The following is a 27,385-nucleotide window of genomic DNA, read 5'->3' as shown; positions in this document are numbered from 1 at the left end:
GTTTCATTTTGAAAAAGTTGCAACCACTTCTCTGTATAATCCATTCCACAAATGCTTCATAGTAGCTAATATATCAGACTCCTCTTCTCTGTGCCATCTTCTTCATTGCATTAGGATTCTTTAATTCTATCCAATTAGCTGGCCATATGGAGCATGGTAACATTTAAAAGAAAGCAAATAAATATGGATTAGCTCTGGAAAGAGTAGTAACTCAGACAAGATTATGGTGTGGCATTGAAGAAATTAGGCTAAAGCATTATGCATATCAACTTGTCTTTAAAAAAACTTATTAATTTTAGTAAGACTTGTTAACTTTATATTTAATATATTTGGCAGCAAGGCAAAATGCTTTCCTTTTTTGAGACTTTCAATAAACAAAGGACACTAAAAGCAATGGATCTACTGCTGCTTTTCATAGGGCAAAGCCTTTGCTTGTGAGTCTGGCTCAGAAGGCAGGGTTCATTCTAGATTGCTCTCAGCATGGAAGCTCATTTTGCAATAATATTCTAGAATGGCTATTGCCATTTTGGGGTTCTCTGGAACATCTGTTGTCTGCTCTCTAACAGAGACATTGTTATGGTCATTCACATGTGTGCGTTTAACTATTGTAATTTGTTCCAAATGGGGCTTCTCTAGAAACTGATTAATGTGGCTGCCATTTTCTCCTTGGTATAGGAACAATGGAATCTGTGAATATCTGCCATCTACACTGGTTTCCAATAAGGAATCAGATCTAATTGAAGGTTTCGCTGACTATATGTAAAGCCTTTGATAATCTAGGTTTCAGGTGCTCAAGTGCTTGCCCCTCCTTCTATGCTTCTCTAAAGCATTTGGGATAGGCTGGATTTTTGCCCTATAGACTTCTTGCTAAATGGACTCTCAGTGAAACTCCATCCCTGAAGGTGTCTGCTGGAGTCATAGAATCATAGAAGATTAGGGTTGCAACAGACCTCAGGAGGTCATCTAGTCCAACCCCCTGCTCAAAGCAGGATCAACCCCCAACTAAATCATCCCAGCCAGGGCTTTGTCAAGCCGGGCCTTGAAAACCTCTAAGGATGGAGATACCACCACCTCCATAGGTAACCTTTCCAGTGCTTCACCACCCTCCTAGGGAAATAGTTTTTCCTAATATCCAACCTGGACCTCCCCCACTGCAACCTGAGACCATTGCTCCTTGTTCTGTCATCTGCCACCATTGAGAACAGCAGAGATCCATCCTCTTTGGAACCCCCCTTCAGGTAGTTGAAGGCTGCTATCAAATCCCCCCCCCTCACTCTTCTCTTCTGCACACTAAATAAGCCTAGTTTCCTCAACCTCTCCTCATAAGTCATGTGCCCCAGCCCCCTAATAATTTTTGTTGCTCTCCACTGGACTCTCTCCAATTTGTCCACACCTTTCCACAGCAGGGGCCCCAAAACTGGATGCAATACTCCAGATGTGGCCTCACCAGTGCAGAATAGAGGGGAATAATCACTTCTGGGTAGGGATTGTTCTTTGAAAATCTGCTTTCAGTATTGAATGCCCAAGCTGACTTGGTGTTCAGGCCTCCTCTGGATGCTCCACAAGTGGGATTTTCAAATCTTTATTGCTATGATCTTATGGTTTCCAGTCACAACTTTTGTTTGTTTCTAAATGCCACTGTCTTCTCCCTCTCCTTTAGAGCCACAGAAAACTTTTCAGCAATCCTCTGTGGCTTACTGTGTCCTCTCCAGCACCTGAATTGATACAAAAAATCTCAAAAATAGGGAGAGGGAAGAATTGGTTGCTGTTTATGTTATATTAAAGTAGCTTTTCTCATTCTGTGCTTAGATATTGGAGCACTGGGATATTAATCAGATAAGGTTAGTTTCTATGCACTATTACCAAAATTTTCAAAACCATGAGAAGGCATAAATATCTATTAAATACCCATCTGGGGACTCAAGAGTTTTTAAAAGTTATTTCAATTTAAATTAGATTTAAAAGTTAGCGTTTGACAGCACCTAAGGGCCCAACAGGATTTTCAAAAGCACCCATGCAATTTTCCTCCATGCTTAGCTTGATTTGAAATTCCCCACTAGCTTCACATTAGCATATGTACATTAACAATTTATATTCACAGGAGACTGTAAATACCACTTGTGGATTTATAGGTACTCCATTACACCGAATATCTCTGCAGTCCAGCACCATCTATCATAAAACTGCCATTATTTCTTTTTATTTAAGAGTTAAGGTCAGTGGAATTGTTTTATCAAAAGCTAAGGTCTCAATAAATCGTGAGGCAAAGATGAGTATGTATTTTCAAAGCAGAGAATGCTGGTCTTGTAACAGCGGCTTTAATTCTGCTCTATACCAAATAATTAATGTAGACTTAATTATTATATCTGATAGATTATGGTGCTATTAAATGACAAATCACTGTGTTACTACTGAATCTGACATGGTTTTGGGCCCGAGCGTACAAAGTGCTAGGTGCTTCCTGTGAGAGGCTGAAGACTCCCACTGGTTTCTGTGAGCTATTAGCACCCTCCTTGCTCAGGAGACACCCAACACTTCATAGGATGAAACCCTTAGGAGCAAATCTTGAGGAGTTGACCCACTATTAATAGAACTGTTTTCATTTTTTCTTAAATGTTACTGAAAATAGGTTGTTTGTATTTAATCATGCCCCTGCACTGTCTACAGCTCAAGTTTTGCCACATTGTGCTAATGCATGAGAACCAGAAAATGACACATTAAAAACAAAAATGAAAACTACTAATTTATTTTCAACTGAGTAAATTTAGGGTTCATCCTGCAAACCTTTATTCACATAAGTAGTCCTTACAGTAGACTCCTTGTATAGCTGCATGAATAAGGATTTTCAGGATCTTAGTTTGTGAGGTATTAAACAGTCAGGGAAATGCATGATCTCATAGGATTGGAGCTATTATCAGTCCTGAAAAAAAATCAATGTAAAAACTAAATATCACTAATGATTAAGTTTAGCTTTTTGAATTTTCCATTTGAACAATCAAAGGTACTGTTAGTAGCACAAATAATTTAAGTAGTTTAAAAGCTTAATTTCTATAATTAAAAAAATGTAATATTTACCTAATTGCCTAAAACATAATGGCCAGATCTGTAGGACTAGTCCTTCTGCCCTTTGCTCCGCTCAGGAGAGGGCATAGGTAGTTTTAAAGCCACTCTAAAACTTCCCCAGGCCTGTGGTACAAATTATAGCTGCTTCAGAACTGCTATAAATTGTCCCAGATGCTGATGGCTTCCAAGGGCCATTATGACAGCCAGCAATTAGCTGGATTTGATGGCTCCCTGGCCATGTGAGGAGAAGATGTTTTTAAAGAGTCTAATAATCAGTTTCTTCTAATCTGGGACCCTGACCACGCATTCATCCATTCATAATTGTATGGATATTGCATGGTGTCAATACAGGGAAGAGTTAAGGCTACCTGGGTGCCTTAATTGTGCACTTCTTACCTTAATATGTTTGGATTTCTTTTAAGTGCAACCTCCACACTAGATTATGGGATAATTACAACATCCATCAATTGTTTTCTCTCTAAATCACTGATTTGCTCTCCTAAAACTTAACTCATCTTAATGTAGTTTTCGTGTGGTCGCTATATTCACAAAAAAGGTTAATGGTGACCAGATACTTAGCACAATTAATATTAAACAATGGGGAAGAAACACAAGACAAAACAAGGAAAGAACAGGTTAAAGAATATTTAGATAAATTAGATGTGCAGTATTCAAGTCCATAGGGCCTGATGAAATTCCTCCTATTTGGTTTAGCTACTTCCTTGATCTTGAAACTGTTAGCCATTATCTTTGAGAATTTATAGAGGACAGATGAGGTCTTAATCATAGAATCATAGAATATCAGGGTTGGAAGGGACCCCAGAAGGTCATCTAGTCCAACCCCCTGCTCGAAGCAGGACCAATTCCCAGTTAAATCATCCCAGCCAGGGCTTTGTCAAGCCTGACCTTAAAAACCTCTAAGGAAGGAGATTCTACCACCTCCCTAGGTAACGCATTCCAGTGTTTCACCACCCTCTTAGTGAAAAAGTTTTTCCTAATATCCAATCTAAACCTCCCCCATTGCAACTTGAGACCATTACTCCTCGTTCTGTCATCTGCTACCATTGAGAACAGTCTAGAGCCATCCTCTTTGGAACCCCCTTTCAGGTAGTTGAAAGCAGCTATCAAATCCCCCCTCATTCTTCTCTTCTGCAGACTAAACAATCCCAGCTCCCTCAGCCTCTCTTCATAAGTCATGTGCTCTAGACCCCTAATCATTTTTGTTGCCCTTCGCTGGACTCTCTCCAATTTATCCACATCCTTCTTGTAGTGTGGGGCCCAAAACTGGACACAGTACTCCAGATGAGGCCTCACCAGTGTCGAATAGAGGGGAACGATCACGTCCCTCGATCTGCTCGCTATGCCCCTACTTATACATCCCAAAATGCCATTGGCCTTCTTGGCAACAAGGGCACACTGTTGACTCATATCCAGATTCTCGTCCACTGTCACCCCTAGGTCCTTTTCCGCAGAACTGCTGCCTAGCCATTCGGTCCCTAGTCTGTAGCGGTGCATTGGATTCTTCCATCCTAAGTGCAGGACCCTGCACTTATCCTTATTGAACCTCATCAGATTTCTTTTGGCCCAATCCTCCAATTTGTCTAGGTCCTTCTGTATCCTATCCCTCCCCTCCAGCGTATCTACCACTCCTCCCAGTTTAGTATCATCTGCAAATTTGCTGAGAGTGCAATCCACACCATCCTCCAGATCATTTATGAAGATATTGAACAAAACCGGCCCCAGGACCGACCCCTAAGACCTAACTCGTCTTAGGGTGCTGGAGAAAGGTACTATGTTTTCCAATATTTTAAAAGGGGAATAAAGAGGAATTGAGGAATTACAAGCTAGGAGAGGGCAACATGAGTTAAGGGGGGAGGGGGAGGGATAGTAAAGAGGACACCACTTTCTCCCCATAACAATGAGTGATGAAATGTCACTACTATGGTTCTTTTAATAGATGCACGGATGAGATCTATGTTACATAATTTATCTCTCAGACACTGAAGTATATGAGGAAAGTGCTGTCACCACAATACTGCAGACACAGTGAGCTCAAGGTGTCTTTCCTGGCATTGTATTTTACTGTGCCCGTGACCAGGCTGCTTGCCTCAGGATGGACTTTTTGTTTGGCTACAGTGACACCCCCTCCCGCCCCCGTCACAGGGGCTGGAACTAGGGGTGCTGTGGCACCCCCCCACCCCAGCTTGAAGTGGTTTCCATTATATCCAGGGTTTACAGTTCGGTTCAATGACTCTCAGCACCCCCACTATACAAATTGTTCCAGCGCCCCTGCTTCCTGTGCCAAAGGTGCTATCGGTATCACCGGGACTGACTCAATATTGACAACCCTCTGCCTTTGAAAATCACAAATCGCCCCCCCCCCCAAAAAAAAAACAACAACCACCATCCACCCAGGATAATTTTACAAATAACACGGAGGGTGTATTTTTTATTGGCCTTGGAGCGGGGGGAGAGAAGAGGCGCGGGGGAGAAAGGCAGGACACTCACAAGGCCTAAGAACGTTGCTGGAAGGGAAGCGGAGTCTCGGGACTCCCGGAGCTGGGGCTCGAGGAGACATCGGGCGGGGGGGAGTGGGACTGCAGGACGCGCGAGCGCTGTGTCTGTGGGGGCCCTGGCCCGTCGCCCATGGGACCCCGCCTCAGTGGGAGAGGGCGGGGGTGGCCCCCGGGTGGCGGCACCGGAGCCGGGGGCTGCCAAGCCCGGAGCCAGGCCCGGCCAGGCCGCGTGGCTGAGCGCCGGCTCCGCTAGGTGGCGCCGCCGAGTCTCGCATCGCCGCCGCGCCCTCACCCCGCGCCCGGAAGCGGCGGCGGGGACGAGCCGGGCTGGAGGCGGAGGCAGTGGGTGGCGGTGGCAGCGGCCAGTTGCTGGGACCCGGCCCCCCTCCCCGCCCCGGCGCATGGCAGCGCGGTGAGCGGGCGGCGCAGGGTGATGGTGGTCGGCGGGTCATGCTGCTGAAGCTCCTGCAGAGACAGACCTACACCTGCCTGTCCCACAGGTATGGGCCCTGCCTCTGCCTCGGGGGCCTGGTCCTCGTCCTCGTCTCCGCCCTGCAGTTCGGAGAGGTCAGTAACGGCCGGGCCGCTCCCCTCCCCCACTCCGCGCGCGCGCTTCCTGCTCGCCTCCCTGCGCAGCGCCCACTCTGCCCGCGTGCCATGGTCCCCTCTCTCCCCGCAGCGCCCAGTCCGCGAATGTGCCATGCTCTCCCGGTCCCCCCCCCCGCTCCACAGCACCCCCCCACGCATCTTACTACTTCCCGGCCCTCCCTCCTCCTGCAGCACCCACTCCACACGTGTGCCATGCTCCCCCTTCCCCCACAGCACCCACTTCGTGTGTGTGCCATGTTCCCACTCCCCGCACAGCACCCACTCCGTGTGCCATGCTCCCCCGGCCCCTTCCCCTCCACAGCAACTCCCCCGCACATCTTACCTGTTCACCCCCCCTTGCTTTTCTCCCCCCCCCCCCGGTCTGCATTTGCCCAGCCAGCCCCATCTGTGGTGCTCCTGCCTGATGCACCCACCTTGTGCATGTGCCCTGCAGCACTGCTCCCCTGAGTCACTGCCTCCTTCCTTCTGCAGCACCCTGTGCCCCTGTAGCAGCCCCCACTTCCCTTCTGAGCACCCTCGCAGCACCCACCCTGTGCATATGCCCTGAAGCACAACTGTGCCCCTCCCCTCCCCAACCTTCCCTCTTGCTTCTGCCTTTAAACACTTGCCTTAAGTATGTGAATTACTTCCTCCCACAGTACCCTCTTTCCCCCTTACTATCAAGCTCTGATGCTCCTGCAGAGCTCCCCACCCCCACCTTCTGACATTTACCATAATACAATGCCCGGTCTCCACTGTCATGCCTTGTGCTTCCACAGCACCTACCCCAGTATGCTGGCTTCCCCATGCAGGACCCTGTGCCTACGCAGAAGCACCCACACATCCCCTCCTATAACTTGTGTTTCCAAAATACCCATCTCCAGTGCTTCCCCTGCCCTCTGAGTACTACCACCCCTGTGCTCTTGCCTTTCCTCCCTATATTCCCCCATGCCCAGTGGACTGGCTGCTCCACGGTATGCAGCACTTGCTCCAATGTCTCTGCGGCACCATCACAGAACCCTCTTCAGTATCCCCATGCAGTACCCATCTACAGCACTTGACCCACGGTGCTACTGCCTCCATACAACCTTGCCTTCTGCAGAAGTTTACAGCACACCAGTTCAGTGCCCCTAAGTGCCCTTGCTCCTAGGCTTTTCCCTAGCCCATCATCAACCACTACTTCTCCTGTGCCACTCCTATCCAGTGTCCCTGCTTCACACCTTGTAGCACTTTCACCCATGGATGCTCTGTTTTGATGTCTTGAATTTATCACTCTCCCAAGTGCTGTTCTTCCCTTAAGCAACTCCCACTCTCTTCTCGTGCAACATTCTTGCCTTCCTATTGCTCTCCACTGAGACAGCCATATTTGCTGTGGGGAACTGAATGTGGAATTTTGATGTATTTGGTATATTCAGAATACAGGGATTTGTGTATAATGCAAATTGTATCCTCTTCAGCTAATCACAATGCAGGGATTTGTGAAATTGCCAATTAAACATTCAGTTCTGGGGCACTACTCAATATGGTCATATTTACCCTTATTTTTAATATCTTACTGAGCTCTTTATCGGGCCAAATTATGTTACATCTGTGCAACCTATTAAGATCACCTCACTGAAAGTGTAAGTTAAGGCCAAATTTGGTCATATATGTAAAACCCCTCAAGTCAGTTAGCTGACTTCTGTTTTGGAAAGTGGATTTAGGCAACTTAATTTTAAATTCTTTATTCAGCTGCTAGTTTGTATGTAAGGCTATATGTTTTTAATATGCTAAGCAGAAAACTTATATCCAAGCATAACCACAGTAATTTTTGTTGTGTGTATATCGGTACTGCCTACTGGCAGCTGAGATCCTTGCACTGTTGTTGTACTAAGCACTCTACAAACACATACACCTTGTGTTCACTAAAGAGTTTTTTTTAAATGCTAGTTAACACGTGTGTAGGAGCCTAGTGTAAATAAGTCTCAGGTAAGGTTCACCTTGATCAGGTAATGTGTTAAAACTACAATATTCTAGTCTATACACAGATCTTAACGCGTCTCAAAACAGCTAATATGTAAAAATACACCTCTTTTCCAGTATAGCCAGGGACATCCTTGCTCTAAGAGTTTACAGTGTAAGTAGACAAGAAAGAAGAAGGGAGGGAAGGGTGACAGAGGTATAAAGGAATGAAGTATCTTGACCAAGGTGAAACAGCAGGTCAGTGAAAGGTTAGGGAATAGAACCCTGGTCTCAGAACCTTGTTAGACACTGCCTGTTTTGTAAGTAGTTTTACTTTGCTCTGAAATTGCTGTTCTGATGCCAAGATAACACAAAGGAAAAGGTGTACGATGATGCTTTGATATTGCTGACAGTATGAAATGAATCCTCTATCTGGGTGGGGTGTGATTCTTGTTGACTCTTGAGCTTGTGAAAGAATCACAGTTTAAAAAAACCCAACCCAACCCAACACATGCCAGGATTTAGATTTTCAATGTGATCAGCATTTGTTGACTCTAGCTCCAATTTGATTAGCACTCCTGCATCATGAAAGCAGTTTGTATTGCAGTTTAATATTTTAAGATAAAATACTTGAGATTTTTGAAAATTGAAGCAGTTTTATGATCAAGTAGCATGTACAATTTTGTTTTGCAGGAGAACACAGGGAACTAATATACTATATGTCTTTACTGAAAAATGCCATTCTTCTTTTGGTCCATTTCAGAAATATTGTATGAATTTTAAATGTCAAGAAAAGGGCCTTTCAATCTTGAATGGTCTCAGCAGGCCTGGGCAGTGAGAGACTGGGTACAATCTTCACTTTCTCAGAGGCCTTGGTTTCTTTGTTTGTATAACCTCCATCCCCTCCCTCTTCAGATGATTTATCATTATCACTTTTTTTTTATCAGGGCAGGCTGATTGGAGCTCTCTTTAGAGCTATGTTAATGCCACTTTTGAATGGCCGGTTGTTACCACAGTAGGGGAATTGAGTTCTTCTTCTCCCCTGCAGCCTGGAGAGCTGAACTTGGTATTTCCAACCTCCTGCTGCTCAGCAATATCATCAGTATTTTGACTGGCCTGCTTTTATCGTTTTTAATATTTTTGTTCCGTAAATAATATGCAACTTAATTTTTTCCTAACAAATGGGCTGAACTGCCTGGAATGATTTGCATATGCACAGATACAGTAAACACTCTTAACTATATATCAGGTCAACTCAATCAAAAAAGAAATAAACACAAGCTTTTGAAAATGACAACTGCAAATTTGGGGGATTGTCAAAATCAAATAGAATCAGAGGGAACACGGGCCTGCAAATGCAACATAAAAATACCCTTCAGATCTTAAAGATCCCAGTCCTCTAGCAGTTTCTCTATTTCTACCTAGATATCGGGAGGATTTCTTAGGGAATTTATCCAGATTTTATCAACAGAGAATGTTTGTGGAGGGTAAGTGTGCCTTTTTGTAAAATGGATGCTAAGAGGCTGGAAGCCCATGTTGGGGGCACTGTTATTTCATTGTGCATTCATTTAGAGCAGTATCTTACCACTAATTTTCCTGTGTTTTGAAACTGACTAATGATTGTGCAATGTATATGTTACATTGTCCTTTGCAACTCCTGGTGATAAAATCATATCTAAAAATAAACTAAAACATATACTTGTTTGCATGTGATGTGCAGTTAGAAACCCCAAATCCAATGTGCACATCTGATAACGGATGAGAAATCTCCCACAAATGGTGGTCACGTGCCAGAGTTTTATAAGCTTGCATATGTCAATAATTATCAGTTTATAAGATGAACAGAATTAATTCTTCTGTTTAATGGAGGAATTCATCTTAGATAAAATTCCATTAGAATAAACTACATTTAGGAATGTTAAAGTTGAACAGCAATGAAAAATCAGGAAATGCCAAAGACCTGGTTGGACAGGCAACTTTAACTCCTCCCCCTTTGATTATGCTAAACACCTTGGGAACGAATTCACTGTGCAATGCATTTAGCCACCTATTTATGCATGACTAAGAATTTGTCTACACTGCCCCTGTGTTTGGACTATAGAGGTGTGGATAGTGGTGGGCACTGAAGTGTTGAGCTGTAATTCCCTTGCGTGGACACTGCAGGCATGAACTAAAAGGTTCCTAGTTCGCATTAATGTAATCCTGTTTGAAGAGGATTATGTTAATGCGAAATAGGTACCTTTTAAATGTAGTCCTCTTCAAACAGGAGTACATCAATGTGAACTAGGAATCGCTTAGTTTGCGGCTGCAGTATTCACACAGGGGAACACTTTGGTGTCCCCGCTATTCAGATCCCCATAGTCCAGAAGGCGGGGCTCTGTAGAGAGGTCCTGAGTTTTCTTTCATTTAGAACTAGAGCCAGGGCCGGTGCAAGGATGTTTTGCGCCCTAGGCGAAACTTTCACCTTATGCTCCCCCTTCCCTCCCCCCCAGACTCTCACACATTTGACACAAAGTATTAGCGAAATGATGCAGCAGCAATTGCCAGAGTCTTATTTCTGAAACAACTCAAGAAAAATAGTTAGCTTCAGTTGACAACCTCCGAAAACTAGTAAACTTAGCATGATAAACAGTCTGTCAGAATGGGTAACGGCTGCGTGCGATGTCATTGCCACTTTGTACCATAGTGAAGCAGTACGCTTGTCCCACCCACCCCCAACACTGTCCCCGGAACACAGCCCTCCCCAGAGCCCCCCGGCACACAACCCCTCTGCCTCCCCTTGGAGCCTGGCAAGACATACAGTGTCGTCCCCCCCAAACCCAGACCAGCGCACTCCGCCTCGCTCCACAGCCCTCTCCCTGGCCGGCTTGGCCCGCTGGTCCCCCACAAAGCCTAGCCCAGCACACAAAGAATCCCCCCTTTACAGTGCCCAGCCAGACACACAGCCCCCTTCGACCCCCCTCCGCCTTCTCCCCCAGCACACGGCACCCTCCCCCCGCCTTCTCTCCCCCCCTCCCCAGCACACAGCATGCCCCCTCCCCCCCAGCCCTGCCCAGCACACGGCTGAGTCCTGCTCCTGTCTCCAGAGTGTGGCACGAGCCCCCTCTGGCCCAGCTTGCCTGTACCTCAGCCTGGCCGGCCCACGGGACCCTGCCCCCCGCTCCAGAGCTTGGCATACAGCCTTCTCCCACCCCCTTCTCCCCAGCCAGCCATGCCACGCCGTCCCTCCCCCCAGAACCTGGCACACAGGGTCCCCGGCACCAGCAAGCCCCTGCCTCCCCCCACGGAGCAGAGCCCCCCGGGCAGCACATGGAGCCCCCTCCCCGGCAGCCCTAGCCTTCCCCCTCGCTCTGCCCCCACAGCACGGGTGTCCAGTGCTCCCTCCCTGCCGCCCACCTCACCTCCTGGGGTCCGGGGGAGCAGGGGCAGGGCACGGGACTGGCACCTGCAGGGGGAAAGGCAGGGGGAGAGCGATCAGCGCGGGGGGGGCGACCCCAAGCCCGCCCCCCCTTCTGCCCGGCCGCCTCCCATCTGCGAGGTCGTCGCCGCTCATCCTGCCAGAGCCCTTTTTGGCACCCCCAAATCTTGGTGCCTTAGGCGGCCACCTAGTTCACCTAGTGGGTACACCAGCCCTGACTAGAGCTGATTGAAAAACAGAGACAAAGTGGTGGAAGTTTGAGTAAACTTTTTGCGTTTTTCATTGATATTTTGATTTGATGGCTATTGTTGGATTCTATTTAGAATACTGGTAAAACTGGCTAAATATTAGTGCAAAATATACTTCACCTGCCTGAAATGTACTTTTCACTCACTATTTGTTCAAGTCACAACAGATCTTCACAAAATCACTCAAAGGTACTGCTTATCAGTGAGGGTTGTCTCCTTGCACATTTCAGCTCGCTACCCTTCAGCCATTTAAGCACAAGAGCTGTTCAGAAACAGTCACATATATTTTAATGGTAAGAGTGTATTTTTGTCACTCTTCTCGTGCTTAAAAATGACTGAATTGTGTTTGAATAAAGTTTCTAGAATAATTTGCCCGTGGGCAGACACCAAGCATAAGAAGATGTTGAAAATTATGAGCGATCAGAACTGGGGTGATAGTACTTTAGTTATAGCTATTGCTTGTGATCCAATTATAAAACAGAGAGAGACTGCTATCCTGTTGCAGAACTTAATACTGATGCCAGAGTGGCACTTGCAATTAAGCAAAATTGGGTTTGCCTGCTGTAAATCCACCGCAGTAGGCATTAGTGCTGCCAGTAAAATGGGTAGATAAGGCAAATCGTTCAAAACTGATAACATACTGGTAGCTCAATATGTGAAAGTTGGCTTGTTGGCATCAAGCCCCATCTATGAGTTGAAGCTCAGTGCTATTTAAGTACAGTTCAAACTTTTTTGTATCCAGTAAGTGTTATAACCAGATTTAAATATTGCATCCCACAGTTAGGTTGGAACATGGTTGTTGAACTTCATTATGGCGGAGTTTGGTTATAGACAATTTTTGACTGAGCTTCTCTTGGTGGTTCAGCTTTGTTCAAAGCCCTGTGTAGATGGAACATGAGTGAACCACATATTTGGATTACTAATACAATAGCTTCAGGGTAGAGACGTTCTTCCTAGTTGTTCATATGGCACTTAGTACAGTGGGGTCCTAATCTTAGATTCCTTAGGCATTACTGTAATACAAATGACAGAATGTGGCTGCCTTCTTCATAGAAAAAGGGGTACGTCAGGAGTGACAAACATGACATTTATCTTAAAATGTGGTATTGCTGCAGTAGTATAGTACTGTGACTAGTTCTTTAATTATAGAATATAATCCAGAATGCACAGAATGTGATTTAATGCATCTTAAATTACTGCATATATGCTTGGAGTGGTGATGCTCCTATTTAGCTGGTTGAATAATACATTTTGTCATTCTCCTTTATTGAGGCACGTATTATACTTATTCGTACCACCATTATGCAAGGAAACAGAAAAGAAAAAGTCCCCAAAACTTGTCCCAGTGCCTAGTCATGCAGGTAACGTCTTCATTGCTTTTAGCAGGTCAAAGCAGCTAGTGAAGTTGACATGGGATTCATAATCTTTGTTTTTGTAAGGTGACACATAGGTCCTTATGGTTTAACTGATATATGTGATAAGGTATTTGCACAGTTAACCCTCTTCTTTCTCAAAAATTGTATTCATAATATGAATTGAGATTTCATTGTCTCAGAATTCTAAAGTGTAGATTATGTTTGGATTCATCATTTTTAGTAATAACATCTACATTAAAAAGTACTGTTTGCCAGCTTAGTTCTGTGTTAAACTAGTTTCTGAGACTGTGAGGAGACCAGCATATCTGCTAGAGAGAGAGGAAAGAGACTTAGATGAAAAACAGATTTTTTGCATTGTATTATTTTAAGATAAGCATTTATTTACCTTCACATTGAAATAGCAATGAGCAAGTTACGCTTCTTTTGTAAATTCTGTCTCCGTGTGTGAGAAGGACGAGAATTGACAGGCATGGTTTTGGTTTCAAAGAGCCTTTTTCTGCAGACTTGGAAGGAGGTTTATATGTGCTTGTGGTAGGTCCAAATAAGTTGACACTAGACCTGATCCTGTACCCATGTAAGTCAATGTAGGAGGCTTGTCATTGACTTCGGTGATGAATGATTCAGCTCATTGTGGAGGTGGCTTTAGAAATGTTGTATTCTGTGAATGCTAGCTTATTTTGTCGTTTGATGTTCTCTTTTAATGCAAGGAAGAAGCAACCATATAAATGTCACCCAGCCTGGTGAATAATTGGTATGAAGTATTAAGAATTATTTTTAAAAAGTAGTATGTTGAGGGGGAGAGGAAATAATCTCCTTTTGTGGTAATTATTTAGTAATCTCTGAGAACTGGTAGGTAAAGTCCCATAGGAAGAAAATCTAAGGGAAAAAAGAGCTCAGGAGAGCTTGCAGTTTCTCAGAGAAACTATATTAAAGGCTCAACAGCAAACTGGCCTGATATGAAGGAAAGATAGGAAGACTAGAAAGAGACCAATATGGTTCTATCAGGAACTCTGGAGTGTCCTGAAAATAAAAAAAGAATCCTACAAAAAGTGGAGACATGGACAAATTGCTAAGGAGAAATACAAAAGACTATCCCAGGCCATCAGGGACAAAATCAGAAAAGTGAAGGCACAAAATGAATTATACCTAGCAAGGGACAGAAAAATCAGTTAGGAGCAAAAGAAAGACAAAGTCCTCTGCTTAGTGGGTAAGGAGAGTTAATAACTGATGATATCAATAAGGCTGCGGTATTTAATGCCCATTTTGCTTCAGTCTTCCCTAAAAAGGTAAGTTGTCGCCAGATACTCAACACAGTTAATGTTAACAACAAAGATGGAAGGTACACAAGCCAGACTAGGGGAAAGAATATGTTAAAGAATATTTAGATAAGTTAGGTGTATTCAGGTCGGCAGGGCCTGATGAAATTGACACTGGAGTATTTAAGGAACTAGCTGAAGCAATCTCAAAACCGTTAGTGATTGTTTTCAAGAATTCATGAAGGATATTGTTGTACCAATAAAATAAAAACCAGCAGGATCTTTTTAAAAGGGAAAAAGGCAAAATACCACATTTATTGTGAATACAGAAAGAATCATAGTAAGCAGTTAGTTATAGCTATAACATTCCATTCAATCTCATATTTATTCACACATTCATTCACACACACACACACACACACACACACAGGTTCTGCAAGGTTGTTATCATAGTTACCAGCCTTGGAGTTGCTCATGCCAAGCCACTGGCCAGGTAGCCTGGACATGAGGAGGGAGCAGGGCCTTGTCATCGATATGCTCCTGGAAGTTGGTTTGCAGAATCAGACCCCAAAGTTCACTTTCTAGAGTCCATTTTTATAGGAATTTCTTCCTATGCCAGTCTATGGGAATTGCTTCATCATGCTGTTGCTACATCAATCAGCAGATAGCACATTCCTGACGGCTCTGTGCTGCTAGATGTTATCTTGTTCTTTGGTTCTCCCATTCTTGACGCTGTTGGGTGGATTCCAGTCTGCCCTCCAGGGGTCCTCTGGTTATTTCCACTTGACGCCTTCTTCAGCCGATGGACACTGGATTCTTAGGCTGGCACCTCCCTGATCATTCAGTTATTATCCACACCAAGCATCCATCCACATACACCCTCTATCTCTATTTTAATCACAATTGTTAATACAACAAAGGGGCAGGGAGTCTCTGGGTGCTGTTTCTGTTGTTACAGAGTATTGCTTTGAGTCTCTCTCTGTGTGAATTGCTTTGAGAACAGACTCTGTCTTAGAATGTACTAACACAATTAGCAGCTTGCAAATTTCACACATAGAGGGAGAGAAACAGTACCAAAAACCAAGAGACCTCTTAATTAGTAATACCCTGGAATTTAAACTATGGGGAATCAAACTCATTTGTGATTTTAATACAGAACTTCTTTAATATGATCCAACAATGGGTGAAGTCCCAGAGGGCTGGAGAAGGCCAAACATAGTACCTGTCCCTCTAAAGGGGAACAAAGAGGACCTGGGGAATTATAAACCAGTCAGCCTAACTTGGATACTTCAGAATATTATTAAACAATGAATTTGTAAGCACCAAGAGCAGGGGTGGGCAAACTTTTTGGCCCGAGGGCCACATCTGGGTGTGGAAATTGTATAGCAGGCCATGAACACTCATGAAATTGGGGGTTGGGGTGCGGGAGGGGGTGAGGGCTCTGGCTGGGGGTGCGGACTCTGGGGTGGGGGGGGGGATGAGGGGATGCAGGAGGGTGCTCCGGGCTGGGACGGAGTGGTTCGGAGGGTGGGAGGGGGTTCAGGGCTGGGGCAGGGGGTTGGGGCGCGGGAGGCAGTCCAGGGTGCAGGCTTCAGGCAGTGCTTACCTCAAGCAGCTCCCAGAAGCCGTGGCATGTCCCGCCTCCATCTCCTACACGAAGGCGTGGCCAGGCAGCTCTACGCATTGTCCCATTTGTAGGCACCCCCCCGTAGCTCCCATTGGCCGTGGTCCCTGGCCAATGGGAGTTGCGGGGACAGCACCCTGGGAGGGGGCAGTGTGCAGAGCCCCCTGGCTGCCCCTACGTGTAGGAACCGGAGGGGGGACATGCCGCTGCTTCCAGGAGCCATGCAGAGCGGGGCAAGCTCTGGACCCTGCTTCCCGGTGGGAGCTCAAGGGCTGGATTAAAACATCTGGAGGGCTGGATGCGGCCCCTGGGCCGTAGTTTGCCCACCCCTGACCGAGAGGATAATAAGGTTGTAAGTAATAGCCAATGTGGATTTGTCGAGAACAAATCATGCCAAATCAACCTAATTTCCTTCTTTGACAGGGTAGTAGGTTAGTGGATGGGGGAAGCTGTAGATGCTATATATCTTGATTTTAGTAAGGCTTTAGGCACAGTCTCACAAGACGTTCTCATAAGCAAACTAGGAAAATGTGGTGTATATGAAATTACTATAAGGTGGGTGCACAACTGGTCAAAAGACTGTGCTCAGAGGAATTGTTGATGATTCACTGTCAAACTGGGAGCACATGTCTAGTGGAGTACTATTCTATATTGTCATTAATGACTTGGATAATAGAGTAGAGAGTATGCTTGTAAAATTTGCAGATGACAAACGGGGAAGGATTGAAAACACTTTGGAGGGTAGGATTAGAATTCAAAACTACCTTGATAAACTGGAGAATTGGCCTGAAATCAGCAAGATGAAATTTAATAAAAGACAAGTGCCGAGTACTACACTTAGTAAGCAAGAATCAAACGCACAATTACAAAATGGGGGATAATTGGCTAGGTGGTGGTAGTGCAGAAAAGGATCTGAGGGTTATACTGGATCACAAATTGAATACAAGTCAACAATGTGATGCAGTTGTGAAAAAGGCTCATACCATTCTGGAGTGTATCAACAGGAGTGTCATATGTAAGATATGGGAGGTGATTGTCCCACTCTAGTTGGCACTGGTGAGGCCTTGTCTGGAGTACTGTGTCCAGTTCTGGGTGCCACACTTCAGGAATGGCAAAAATAACACTCTCAGAGCTAGGATAATGGACTAGATGGACCATTGGTCTGATCTGGTATGGCAATCCTTATGTCTCCCAGCTGAACTACAGTCTATGGGCATTCTCTTTGTGTCATTACTTAGTGTGTCCTGGGTTTCAGGTTTGATCTGTGCTTGGAGATTAAATGTGACATTTTTTCTTTGGTTAATTTCCAGTTTGTGTGTACTAACATGCACATCAGACCTGAATTTTATTTTTATATTTATATAAAAATAAAATAGTAAAGGTTTTGAAGGGAGAGAAGTAAATTATCATTAATTCTAATTTAAAAAGAATGTGACTCCAAGTTTTCTTTCTTTGTAGGTTGTCCTGGAGTGGAGTCGAGACCAGTATCATGTTTTGTTTGATTCTTATAGAGACAACATTGCTGGCAAATCATTTCAGAATCGGTAAGCTCTGGTGTAACTCTTGGGGTTATAGTGTTGCATATTGAGCTATTTGGTGTGTTTGCCAGATGTTTAAGATGCAGTAACATACTGTATAGGTGGATGTTTTTCCTCCTACAAATTTTAAGTCTGTACTAAAGTTGTATTTGATTTTACACTTTATGTATTAAATCAGAAAATGTAAATTGGAACCGATAGTGATATGAGAACTCGGATTTTAAACTTGTTTAATAGCAATTTTTATACTACATTAGCACTTCAGTCTGGACTGAACAAAATAGTTCTTTTTAGCACTGCAGAAGGGAAAAGTGACTAATTTCGCATATTAAAGTGTGTACATATAAATACACAAGTAAAGTTCCAACTTGGTTTATTTTTACGTATCAGGAAGTTTTGTTTTCCATATGTTGTAAGTTTTCCTTCATCTTGTATGGAGGTTATTATTAAGTGGAAAATGTCACAAGGCATGGAGAAAGAGGCCCTTTTAAACGGAATAATTTTAAATCAGAGAAACTGGTCACATCAGAGTGAAGCCTGAGTCATATGAATAGTTATTCTTCAGTTGTGACAACTCTTGGGAGGCTTCTTAGAGTCTTTTATTTCACGTTTTGAATAATCATGGGGTCTACTGTTCAGGAAGTCAGTATGCCTGTGGGCTGTAATGTGCGAGAAGCTACTTAGGGTAAGTCGTTTGGTTTCTTTTAGCCTCAGTAAACTCAGCTGGAAACTTGTCTAAAAAAGAGGACCTCACTGAAAACCAGATGCTGAATCAGAGTTAAAATGTTTTGGGTCATAGGACCATATAAATTAGTTGGGTAGGGGTAAGTGGTTAGATCAAGTAGTCCATCCCCCTGCTAGTACAGGATTGCTCTCTACTGTACATTTTATTGTTGTGTGTTAGACCTCCCACTGCTTCCGCTCACCTCCCCACCCCCAAAAAGATCAGTAGATAAAGCAAAGTGGGCACTTTTCGAGCTCTTTTAGATGATAATCGTTAGTTTAGAGCTGAAATGTTTCTGCAGAACTATGCAGTGGAGCTTTTTGGTCTGTCTGTCCCTATTCATATCCTTTTCTAAAATGCCTGTCACTATGGTAAACTGGGTACAGGGATTTAGATAAAACAGTGGGGTCTGTCCAAAAAGGGCATGAAAATCTCAGCACTGTTGTATGGATATAGTCAGTTTTCTGTTTTGCAATGTGCAGCCTAATTCTTTTCTGCTTTGGTTCTTCAGGGAATGCTTCCTTTTAGAGGAGACTTTTGCCACTCTTGAGCTGAAGGATCAGTGAATGAGTGTAACTGGTTACTGGGCAAGTCCTAAAGTTTTCACAGTAGGCACCAGAGCTGCTCAGTATTTGGAGTTCATTAGCTTGTCTTTACACTTGCTCTGTCAGGTGTGATAGGAAGGGGTCCGTGGTATTGGGAGGTTTGTCAGGAGATTTGAATACAATTAGCTATTCCATATTGCAGTTTTCCTGGAATTGGCATACCAAAAATGACTTTGGTTTAGGGGTGTATTTTTCTTGCATCTGTCAGCTACTGTAGTACAAGTCTTCCTTGTTACCTAATCCTGGGAATATGATTAACTGGATATCCTTAGCACATGAGCTGAATCAGTGTGGGGCTGGTGGAATCTTTTGGTGAGGTTTTACAGACATGATGTGACTTTTGCTTTTTGTATAACCTGTAGATAGAGGACTTCTTATTTTGATACTTTCTGTCCTGTCTGTGTTTATGCTCTGAAATGAAACTGAATGAAAAGGAGGGACCCACAACAAATTGGGCTTCGGAGAATTGTTCCCATGAAAGTAAACAAATATTTAAATGGACGGAAAGTAAAACACACCTCTTTCAGATATCAAGTGATCAAGCAGTTTACGGCAGAGGGCAGTACAGTTTTTGGGAAAATGCTAGTACATTTTCTACTTTGTTTAGATCTCTGGTGTAGTGCCTTTTAAAAACAATAAAAGAACATCTCTGAGGGAGAGGAATTATTTACGCTCAGGACCAATGTGGACACAAGAACAAATGGATATAAACTGGTCATTGGGAAGTTTAGACTTGAAATTAGACGAAGGTTTCTAACCATCAGAGGAGTGAACTTTTGGAATAGCCTTCCAAGGGAAGCAGTGGGGGCAAAAGACCTATCTGGCTTTAAAATTAAACTCGATAAGTTTATGGAGGAGATAGTATGATGGGATAACATGATTTTGATAATTAATTGATCTTTAAATATTCATGGTAAATAGGCCCAATGGCCTGTGATGGGATGTTAGATGGGGTGGGATCTGAGTTACTACAGAAAATTCTTTCCTGGGTATCTGGCTGGTGAATCTTGCCCATATGCTCACGGTTTAGCTGATCGCCATATTTGGAGTCGGGAAGGAATTTTCCTCCAGGGCAGATTGGAAGAGGCTCTGGAGGTTTTTCGCCTTCCTCTGTAGCATGGGGCACGGGTCACTTGCTGGAGGATTCTCTGTTCCTTGAAGTCTTTAAACCACGATTTGAGGACTTCAATAGCTCAGACATAGGTGAGAGGTTTTTCGCAGGAGTGGGTGGGTGAGATTCAGTGGCCTGTGTTGTGCAGGAGGTCAGACTAGATGATCATAATGGTCCCTTCTGACCTTAGTATCTATGAATTCCTTGACAAACTATTATACATTATGATGTGACTTTCTTCAATAACATCATAAAGTTAAAATTTGACTTATGTACATAGGAACACATACTTATGCTTAAAAAAAGTACACATTTTTATTTTGTGAGTGATTTAAAAAAACTGGTGATTTTATTATTAATAATTATAAGAAATTGTACTAAGTAGTTGTAAGGACAAGAAAAATTTCTTATTCTTGCCTTTAAGGCTCAACATTGCAGCTTTTCTTTCATCTCCAGCCTGGTCTTTTTCAGCATTCCCATGAGACACATTAGCCTCAATACCTCCTCCTTGCCTTCTCTTTGTTTTCCTTTCATGCTGTCTGTGGTATGTATAATGCTTACCCCAAAACTGTTCAACAGATCACTTTCCTCCTCTTATTAATAATCTTAAAAACTTGCTGATTCAGTCTTGCATGTGAGAATCTACATGTTAACTGTATGATTGTATGATTTTCACCTCTGTCCTTCCTCCTCCATCTATTAACAACCCTTGCTTGTTGTGGCATGTTGAATTTATATTGTATGCCGTTCTGGGACATGACCAAATAATATTTGAGTGTTCCAAAAAGCGCTAGGTACCAAACAGAGCAAGTGATGAGATAGTCCCTGCCCAGTACCATAGAGCATACAATTAAAATTGATTATGACACAGCAAGTGAAGGCCACAAATAGGTGGGAAGGAGGGGAAGAAGATGAGTGAGGCTGGGGAGGGAAAAAGATGCAGGAGATATAGAGCCAAGAAGGAACAGAGTGGGGCTCCAGGCATCGGGAATGGAGTAGCAGAGTTGTAATCTGGGCCCAGGGAGATGGGAAGAAATTGGAAAGCTGAGGTGGGGAGGGGAAAGAGCTAGGGCTTGTAGTAGGACTGTGCCAGCAGGTGAAGGTGGTTAAGAGAGTTCTTATCTACTCTGAGCCTCACCACACAAATATAGAACCAGCTGTAGGAGGTGAGCCTGGCAGGCTCTGGATCTCCAATGACAGAAGCAACAAATTCCTATAGCTGCAACTAAATGCCCTCTTCAGAGCTATCCGCTCCCAATTCCTGGTCAAACAAGATCTGACACCCCCAACTTCTTTGGCTGGCAACTGGGAAGTGGGGCCTTGTGAGGGAGAGGAGGAAGTATGGTAAACGTAACACTTTTAAAAAAAAAAAAGACAATTGTTTTATTGACTGGAAACCTCCCAAATTTCAAAGTTTCATTTAATATTAAATTCCACGTCAGATATGTAAAGGGATCCGCTTTATGCAGAACACCTCGTGGAGAGACTTTATACTGAGCAATTGAGGAGGAAGATGCTGAAGTAGCCTTTTTTATTCCCTTTTAATTTTAAAGCGCAATAATACGATAACATACCTTTTGAGATTTAAAAGTCTGTAAGTTATTTTTTGAAGAGGCAATGCAAAATTTACTAAAAACTTGGAAAAAGATTGACTAAAGAACTACAATTTTCTCCCTTAATGCTATTGAATAATCCTAGTGTTAGTTAATCACTGTACTCTATTAGGTATAACCTTTGTAAAATACTTATTTTTTATTAGTAACCATTAATCCCACAACAATGTTAGGTTTATATGGAATCGTTTTAAGAAAAAAAATATGTATAGATGAGAGTTTGGAAACAGTTTTTAAAGCAGCCTTCAGATTATGCACATACAAACAGTTAAGTGAAATTATGATGATATTTTTTCTAATCTTGTAGACAGTGGTTGTTTTATATTCCCTGCTAATGGAGAACAGACTTGTCAAACCAGTATTATAACTGAGACATAATATTTTTATAACCAAATACATATAACCATAAAATGTTTCTTTCCTTAATTTAATTTACAAATTATGTGGCTGAATAGGGCAGTACTGTAATAGGCACATTTTAAATATAGTAGCTTATATTGTACTTCTAATTGATATGATATATCCATATTTACTGTTAGTGACAGTTTAAAAATAATACATTTTAACAGTCAAAACTAGCACTAAAAATCTCCCATTATTTAAGAAAGAATTGGAATTGAGATTATTTTTCAATTCAGCTCCTCAAAAGAAGAATGAGTTAATAGGCCTTGCACTATACCCAGAAAGTCAACATACTTAGGCTTTGTTGGACTAAGGAGGGAAGCAAATTCCAGAGTCAATGCTCTTCCACTTAAAACTCGCAGGATCTAGACATACAAATCTAGAGATTGTCTGCCTGAATAATCCATCCAGTCACAACCCATAAAAAGAGCTCTTGTTACTCAGATTCTAAGCCATGATGGGTCAAAAACACCTTAAATTACACCTATTAATATATCAGAAGCCAGTGCAATTCCGTGACGCAGAGGTGAAATAAACTCCATGTGACACACTGCAGAGTGACAGGTTTCAGAGTGGTAGCCATGTTAGTCTGTATCAGCAGAAAGAACGAGGAGTACTTGTGGCACTTTAGAGACTAACAAATGTATTTGAGCATAAGCTTTCATGGGCTAAAGCCCACTTCATCAGTTGCATGTAGTGGAAAATATAGTAGGAAGATAGATATACAGAGAACATGAAAAAAATGGGGGTTGCCATACCAGATCTAATGAGACCAATCGATTAAGGTGGGGTATTATCAGCAGGAGAAAAAAAACTTTTGAAGTGATAATCAGGATGGCCCATTTCAAACAATTGAAAAAAAGGTGTGAGTAGCAGTAGAGGGAAAATTAGCATGGGGAAATAGTTTTTAGTTAGTGTAATGACTCATCCACTCCCAGTCTTTATTCAAGCCTAATTTAATGGTGTCCACTTTGCAAATTAATTCCAGTTCTGCTGTTTCTTGTTGGAGTCTGTTTTTGCAGTTTTTTTGTTGAATAATTGTGACTTTTAGGTATGTAATTGAGTGTCCAGGGAGGCTGAAGTGTTCTCCAACTGGTTTTTGAATGTTATAATTCTTGACATCTGATTTGTGTCCATTTTTTCTTTTGCGTAGAGACTGTCCGGTTGGCCAGTGTACATGGCAGAGGGGCATTGCTGGCACATGATGGCATATCACATTGGTAGATGTGCAGGTGAATGAGCCTCTGACAGTGTGGCTGATGTGATTAGGTCCTATGATGGTGTCCCTTGAATAGATATGTGGACAGAGTTGGCAATGGGCTTTGTTGCAAGGATAGGTTCCTGGGTTAGTGTTTTTGTTGTGTGGTGTGGTTGCTGGTGAGTGTTTGCTTCAGGTTGCAATTATTCAACAGCAAAACTTCAAAAACAGACTCCAACAAGAAACAGCAGAACTGGAATTAATCTGCAAAGTGGACACCATTAAATTAGGCTTGAATAAAGACTGGGAGTGGATGAGTTATTACAATAACTAAAAACTATTTCCCCATGCTAATTTTCCCCCTACTGTTACTCACACCTTCTTGTCAACTGTTTGAAATGGGCCATCCTGATTATCACTTCAAAAGTTTTTTTTCTCTTGCTGATAATAGCCTACCTTAATCGATTGGTCTCATTAGAGCTGGTATGATAACCCTCGTTATTTCATGTTCTCTGTGTATCTATCTATCTATCTATCTCTTCCTACTATATTTTCCACTGCATGCATCTGATGAAGTGGGCTTTAGCCACGAAAGCTTATGCTCAAATAAATTTGTTAGTCTCTAAGGTGCCACAAGTACTCCTTGTTCTTTCTACTGCAGAGTGAATATCTGTAGTCCCCAGAAATAGAGCTTTCTGTGTGTTTCAGGAGTCGTCTCATGCAGAATGCATTATTGTAATCCATTCCAGAGGTGACAAAAGCACAGATAGCTGTGGTGGAATAGGAATAAAAAAGGAAACATTGCAACTTCCAAGCCAAGTGAAGATAGAAACATTGTTGACCACCACTGCTATATTGAACACCCAGAAGTAGCTGATGATCCAAAAGGCACCTTTAGATTGTGAACAATTGCAGAAACAGTTATTTTCTGTGGTTGATTTTTTCCAGCATAACCTTTGTCTTATCTGAGTTTCAGCTAACTGACTTTCACACCTGACCAGACGCTAGGAAAACCAATTAACTAAACTTTTATCTCCAGGTCTGGTAAAGCTGAGCTGTAGACCTGAGTTTTTCTCGCATACTGCTGGGACTGCAATCCAGATAGTTTCTCAGTCTCTTCTAGCAACCTCACGTGCACGTTAAACAGGAATGACAGACTAAGGCTCTGCAGTACTGCTATGTGAGAGAGCTCTTGAGACAGTGGAACAATTATCCGTTAATGTCTGTCCTGTTGAGCAGTTCTGTTCTTTCCCCTTCAAATACCATCTATCCTTGCCAACACCACCTTGTGGTCAACAATATTAAAAGCAGTTGATAGATCAAGAGGAAATGAGTTTGTTTTCTCAGGGCATGAGTGTCGTGTCATTCATGTGAGAACACAAATCTACCAATCTCACTAAGAAATGTATTCAAGCCTTACTGATTAAAAGTAATACAATGCTCTGAGATCATAAATAGCCTAACATTGAGTGTCAGCATTTCAAGACTTTGAATAGACATAATAAATTTGCTTAGCTAAAACTAAATTTTGTAGAGGCACTGAACCTAACAAAAACTAGTCAAACCTGATGAATCCAGATCAGTATTGGAAGTTCATTTTTATTTGGCTGGAACAAACCCTGTATTTATTTAGCTAGTACTTTTTGGTGTTTGAATGTTTAACAAAAGTCTGTTATAAATTCAGACCTTGCTGACTTCTTTTTTGGCTGAAAGACTATTATGCAGGGGGGTGTTAATTTTTAAAAAAAGTTCAGTCAAATTCTGAGTTTTTGTACGTTCAAAAAACTCAAGTTTAGATGGAGACAGTGAAAGATAAGGACTAAATTCTGCTTCAGTGGAGTTGATTTCTGATTACAGGGGGAATTGCACTGGGTTGTAAGTACAGGTTTTGGCTTAAGTATATGCATATTATTAAATTATTTTATGCAGTTGACTTGGATAGAACAGGATGACTGAAAACCATTATTCTGAATCAGGTAGTTTTTTGATTAAGCCAAAGTTAAAAGCTATCATGGTGAAGACTATGGACAGTAGAAGTGTGGGGCATTTGTTTTCTCTCACAATGATGTGTGTTAGGAGAAAATTTGTGATGTTAATTGGTCATACAGTAACTCCTCACTTAACGTCCTCCTGCTTAACGTTGTTTCAAAGTTACATCGCTGCTCAATTAGAGAACATGCTAGTTTAAAGTTGTGCAATGCTCCCTTAGAATGTCGTCTGGCTGCCTGCTCTGTACACTGCATGTAAGATTTTGTGGGAGAGCAGCGACTTTACAAGGGAGCATTGCACAAGTTCCTCCTCCCGCTCCCTCCCAGCGCTTAGGACGTTCTGGGGGTGGGGAAGGAGCGGGGATGCAGGGTGCTCCGGAGAGGAGGTGGGAAAAGGTGGGCCTGGAGTGGAGCAGTGACGGGAAGAGGCGTGCCTGGAGCATCCCCCAGCAAAGTCGGCACTTGTTCTTCTCCGGGTAAGCTGCCACTGCTGCTGCGAAGTTGCTTCCTAGCGTCCTTGCCTGCAGCGGGCTGTGCCTGTGTGGGGTAAGCCAGGGGCACTTCCCAACCACAGTACAGTACTGTACAGTATATAATGCCTTTTGTCTGCCCCCCAAAATTTCCTTGGAACCTAACCCCCCGCATTTACGTTAAATCTTATGGGAAAACTGGATTCGTTTAACATCGTTTCACTTAAAGTTGCATTTTTCAGGAACATAACTACAATGTTAAGTGAGGAGTTACTGTACTATAACAGGGCTGTCCAATCTTAGGGTTACATCTGTCACCCTGAATGTGTTTAGTAGCCTATCCATAGGACAACTACTCCACATGAGTAATGGTGGCAGAATGTAGCCCTTAAAATGCAAAACCCCAAAAGGATAGTTTAAAATACTTGTTCTTCATACTAAAGTACACAGATCAACTACAGTGGGTACATCAGCCTGTTTGTAGCTTGGGGGCAGAATCAGCTCTGCCAGTCACTGACAGCAGGGGAAAGTCTTGCCTCCTGAAATTCCCTCCAGTTTGCTCTTCCCCCATGGTGACAGGCAGCTCTGCCATACCCTCATGCTGCATAGATTTTTGGAGTGAAATTCCAAAATTTATTTCAAATTTGTTGCTAAAATTCATCTTAAATAATTTTTCTGGCTAATTTCCAGCCGTGTCCCAGAGCTGCATTTTTGGGAGATTTGTCCCCTCAGCTCCAACTCCCCTTCTGAGGCGTTTGCAGTGGCTGGCACCCTTGCAGACTTCAAGGGGAGAAAGCTCAGAAAGCCAGGGGCTACGGTTAAGGGGTTGAGTCTCTCGCTCCCCCCTTAACATGTGTCTCACTGGGGAGCTCTGCTGACTATGTGGGGATGCAGTTTCCCTCTCAGCAGGTTAGGCAGGGTTACCTCCCTGGGTGGGAAAGGAGTTCTGATGGACAAGATGCATCCCAGGCTGGATGTGGTCACCACAGCTCCCTCCCCTGGCAGGAAGGGAAGCATGCAAGACCAGAAAAGAACTGGTTCTGGGGCAGGCAGCCCCGCCTCTCCCATCTTAACTCAGAGGAGTGAAGCCAGAAGGGGGGCACGCCAGATGGAAGATCTTGCCTATGTCCCCATAATCTACACCAGCAACCTCATCTCTGATTGTGGACCTCAGCCGCCTTCTTCACCTCTACTTCCCTGCAGGCCATGGGTGGAGGGCATCACACACAGCACAGACACTGCCAACACAGCGTGTACAGTAAAGGGTCTCTGGGTTCAGCTTCATCCCCCTCCTGCCATCCCTATAGCAGCCTGGTCAAGTCTTTATACTATAATGTTCTCAGCGTGTTCAAAAAAAGGAAGTTTTGGACAAATCCCAACATTAAATGCTTACGGCATCAACCTTATTCCCACCCTGCATGGCCATAGAGCACAACCTTGGAATTATTCTGCTCCTTACAGCACTACCCAAATCGAACCCCTGTAAGAGGTGTCATTATATTTCCTAGCCAATAGAATAGGCCTTCTGATGGCTGTTATCTTTAATCAGGTGAGCTTTTATGTGAAGTTGGGAGTTTCTTTAATAAGACCCACTGTTGTACTTTTATATCAGAATGGTAGTCCTCACAACTGTAATTTGTTCCCTAAGTAAATTCAAGAAACATTCCTTCTTTGGTTAAGTATCAGAGTCCAGTCATTAGAAGCAC

The 27,385-nt window shown here is 43.3% G+C and overlaps 1 protein-coding gene across 2 annotated transcripts in view; it reads left to right on the top strand.

Annotated features, from left to right (window-relative positions):
* Positions 1–5,882: 5,882 nt before the first annotated feature.
* GNPTAB (N-acetylglucosamine-1-phosphate transferase subunits alpha and beta) overlaps positions 5,883–27,385 on the top strand; it is a 65,640-nt gene continuing 44,137 nt past the window's right edge. For both annotated transcript variants that reach the window (XM_074940538.1, XM_074940530.1), the window contains exons 1-2: positions 5,883–6,146; positions 17,489–17,574. In XM_074940538.1, the coding sequence (XP_074796639.1) occupies positions 6,030–6,146; positions 17,489–17,574 (203 nt within the window). In that variant the 5' untranslated portion in view covers positions 5,883–6,029. The remainder of the gene's footprint in view (positions 6,147–17,488; positions 17,575–27,385) is intronic.

The sequence above is a fragment of the Natator depressus genome, chromosome 1, assembly GCF_965152275.1.
Source record: "Natator depressus isolate rNatDep1 chromosome 1, rNatDep2.hap1, whole genome shotgun sequence".
NCBI lineage: Eukaryota > Metazoa > Chordata > Testudines > Cheloniidae > Natator > Natator depressus.
This window is presented reverse-complemented; position numbering and strand designations above follow the sequence as displayed.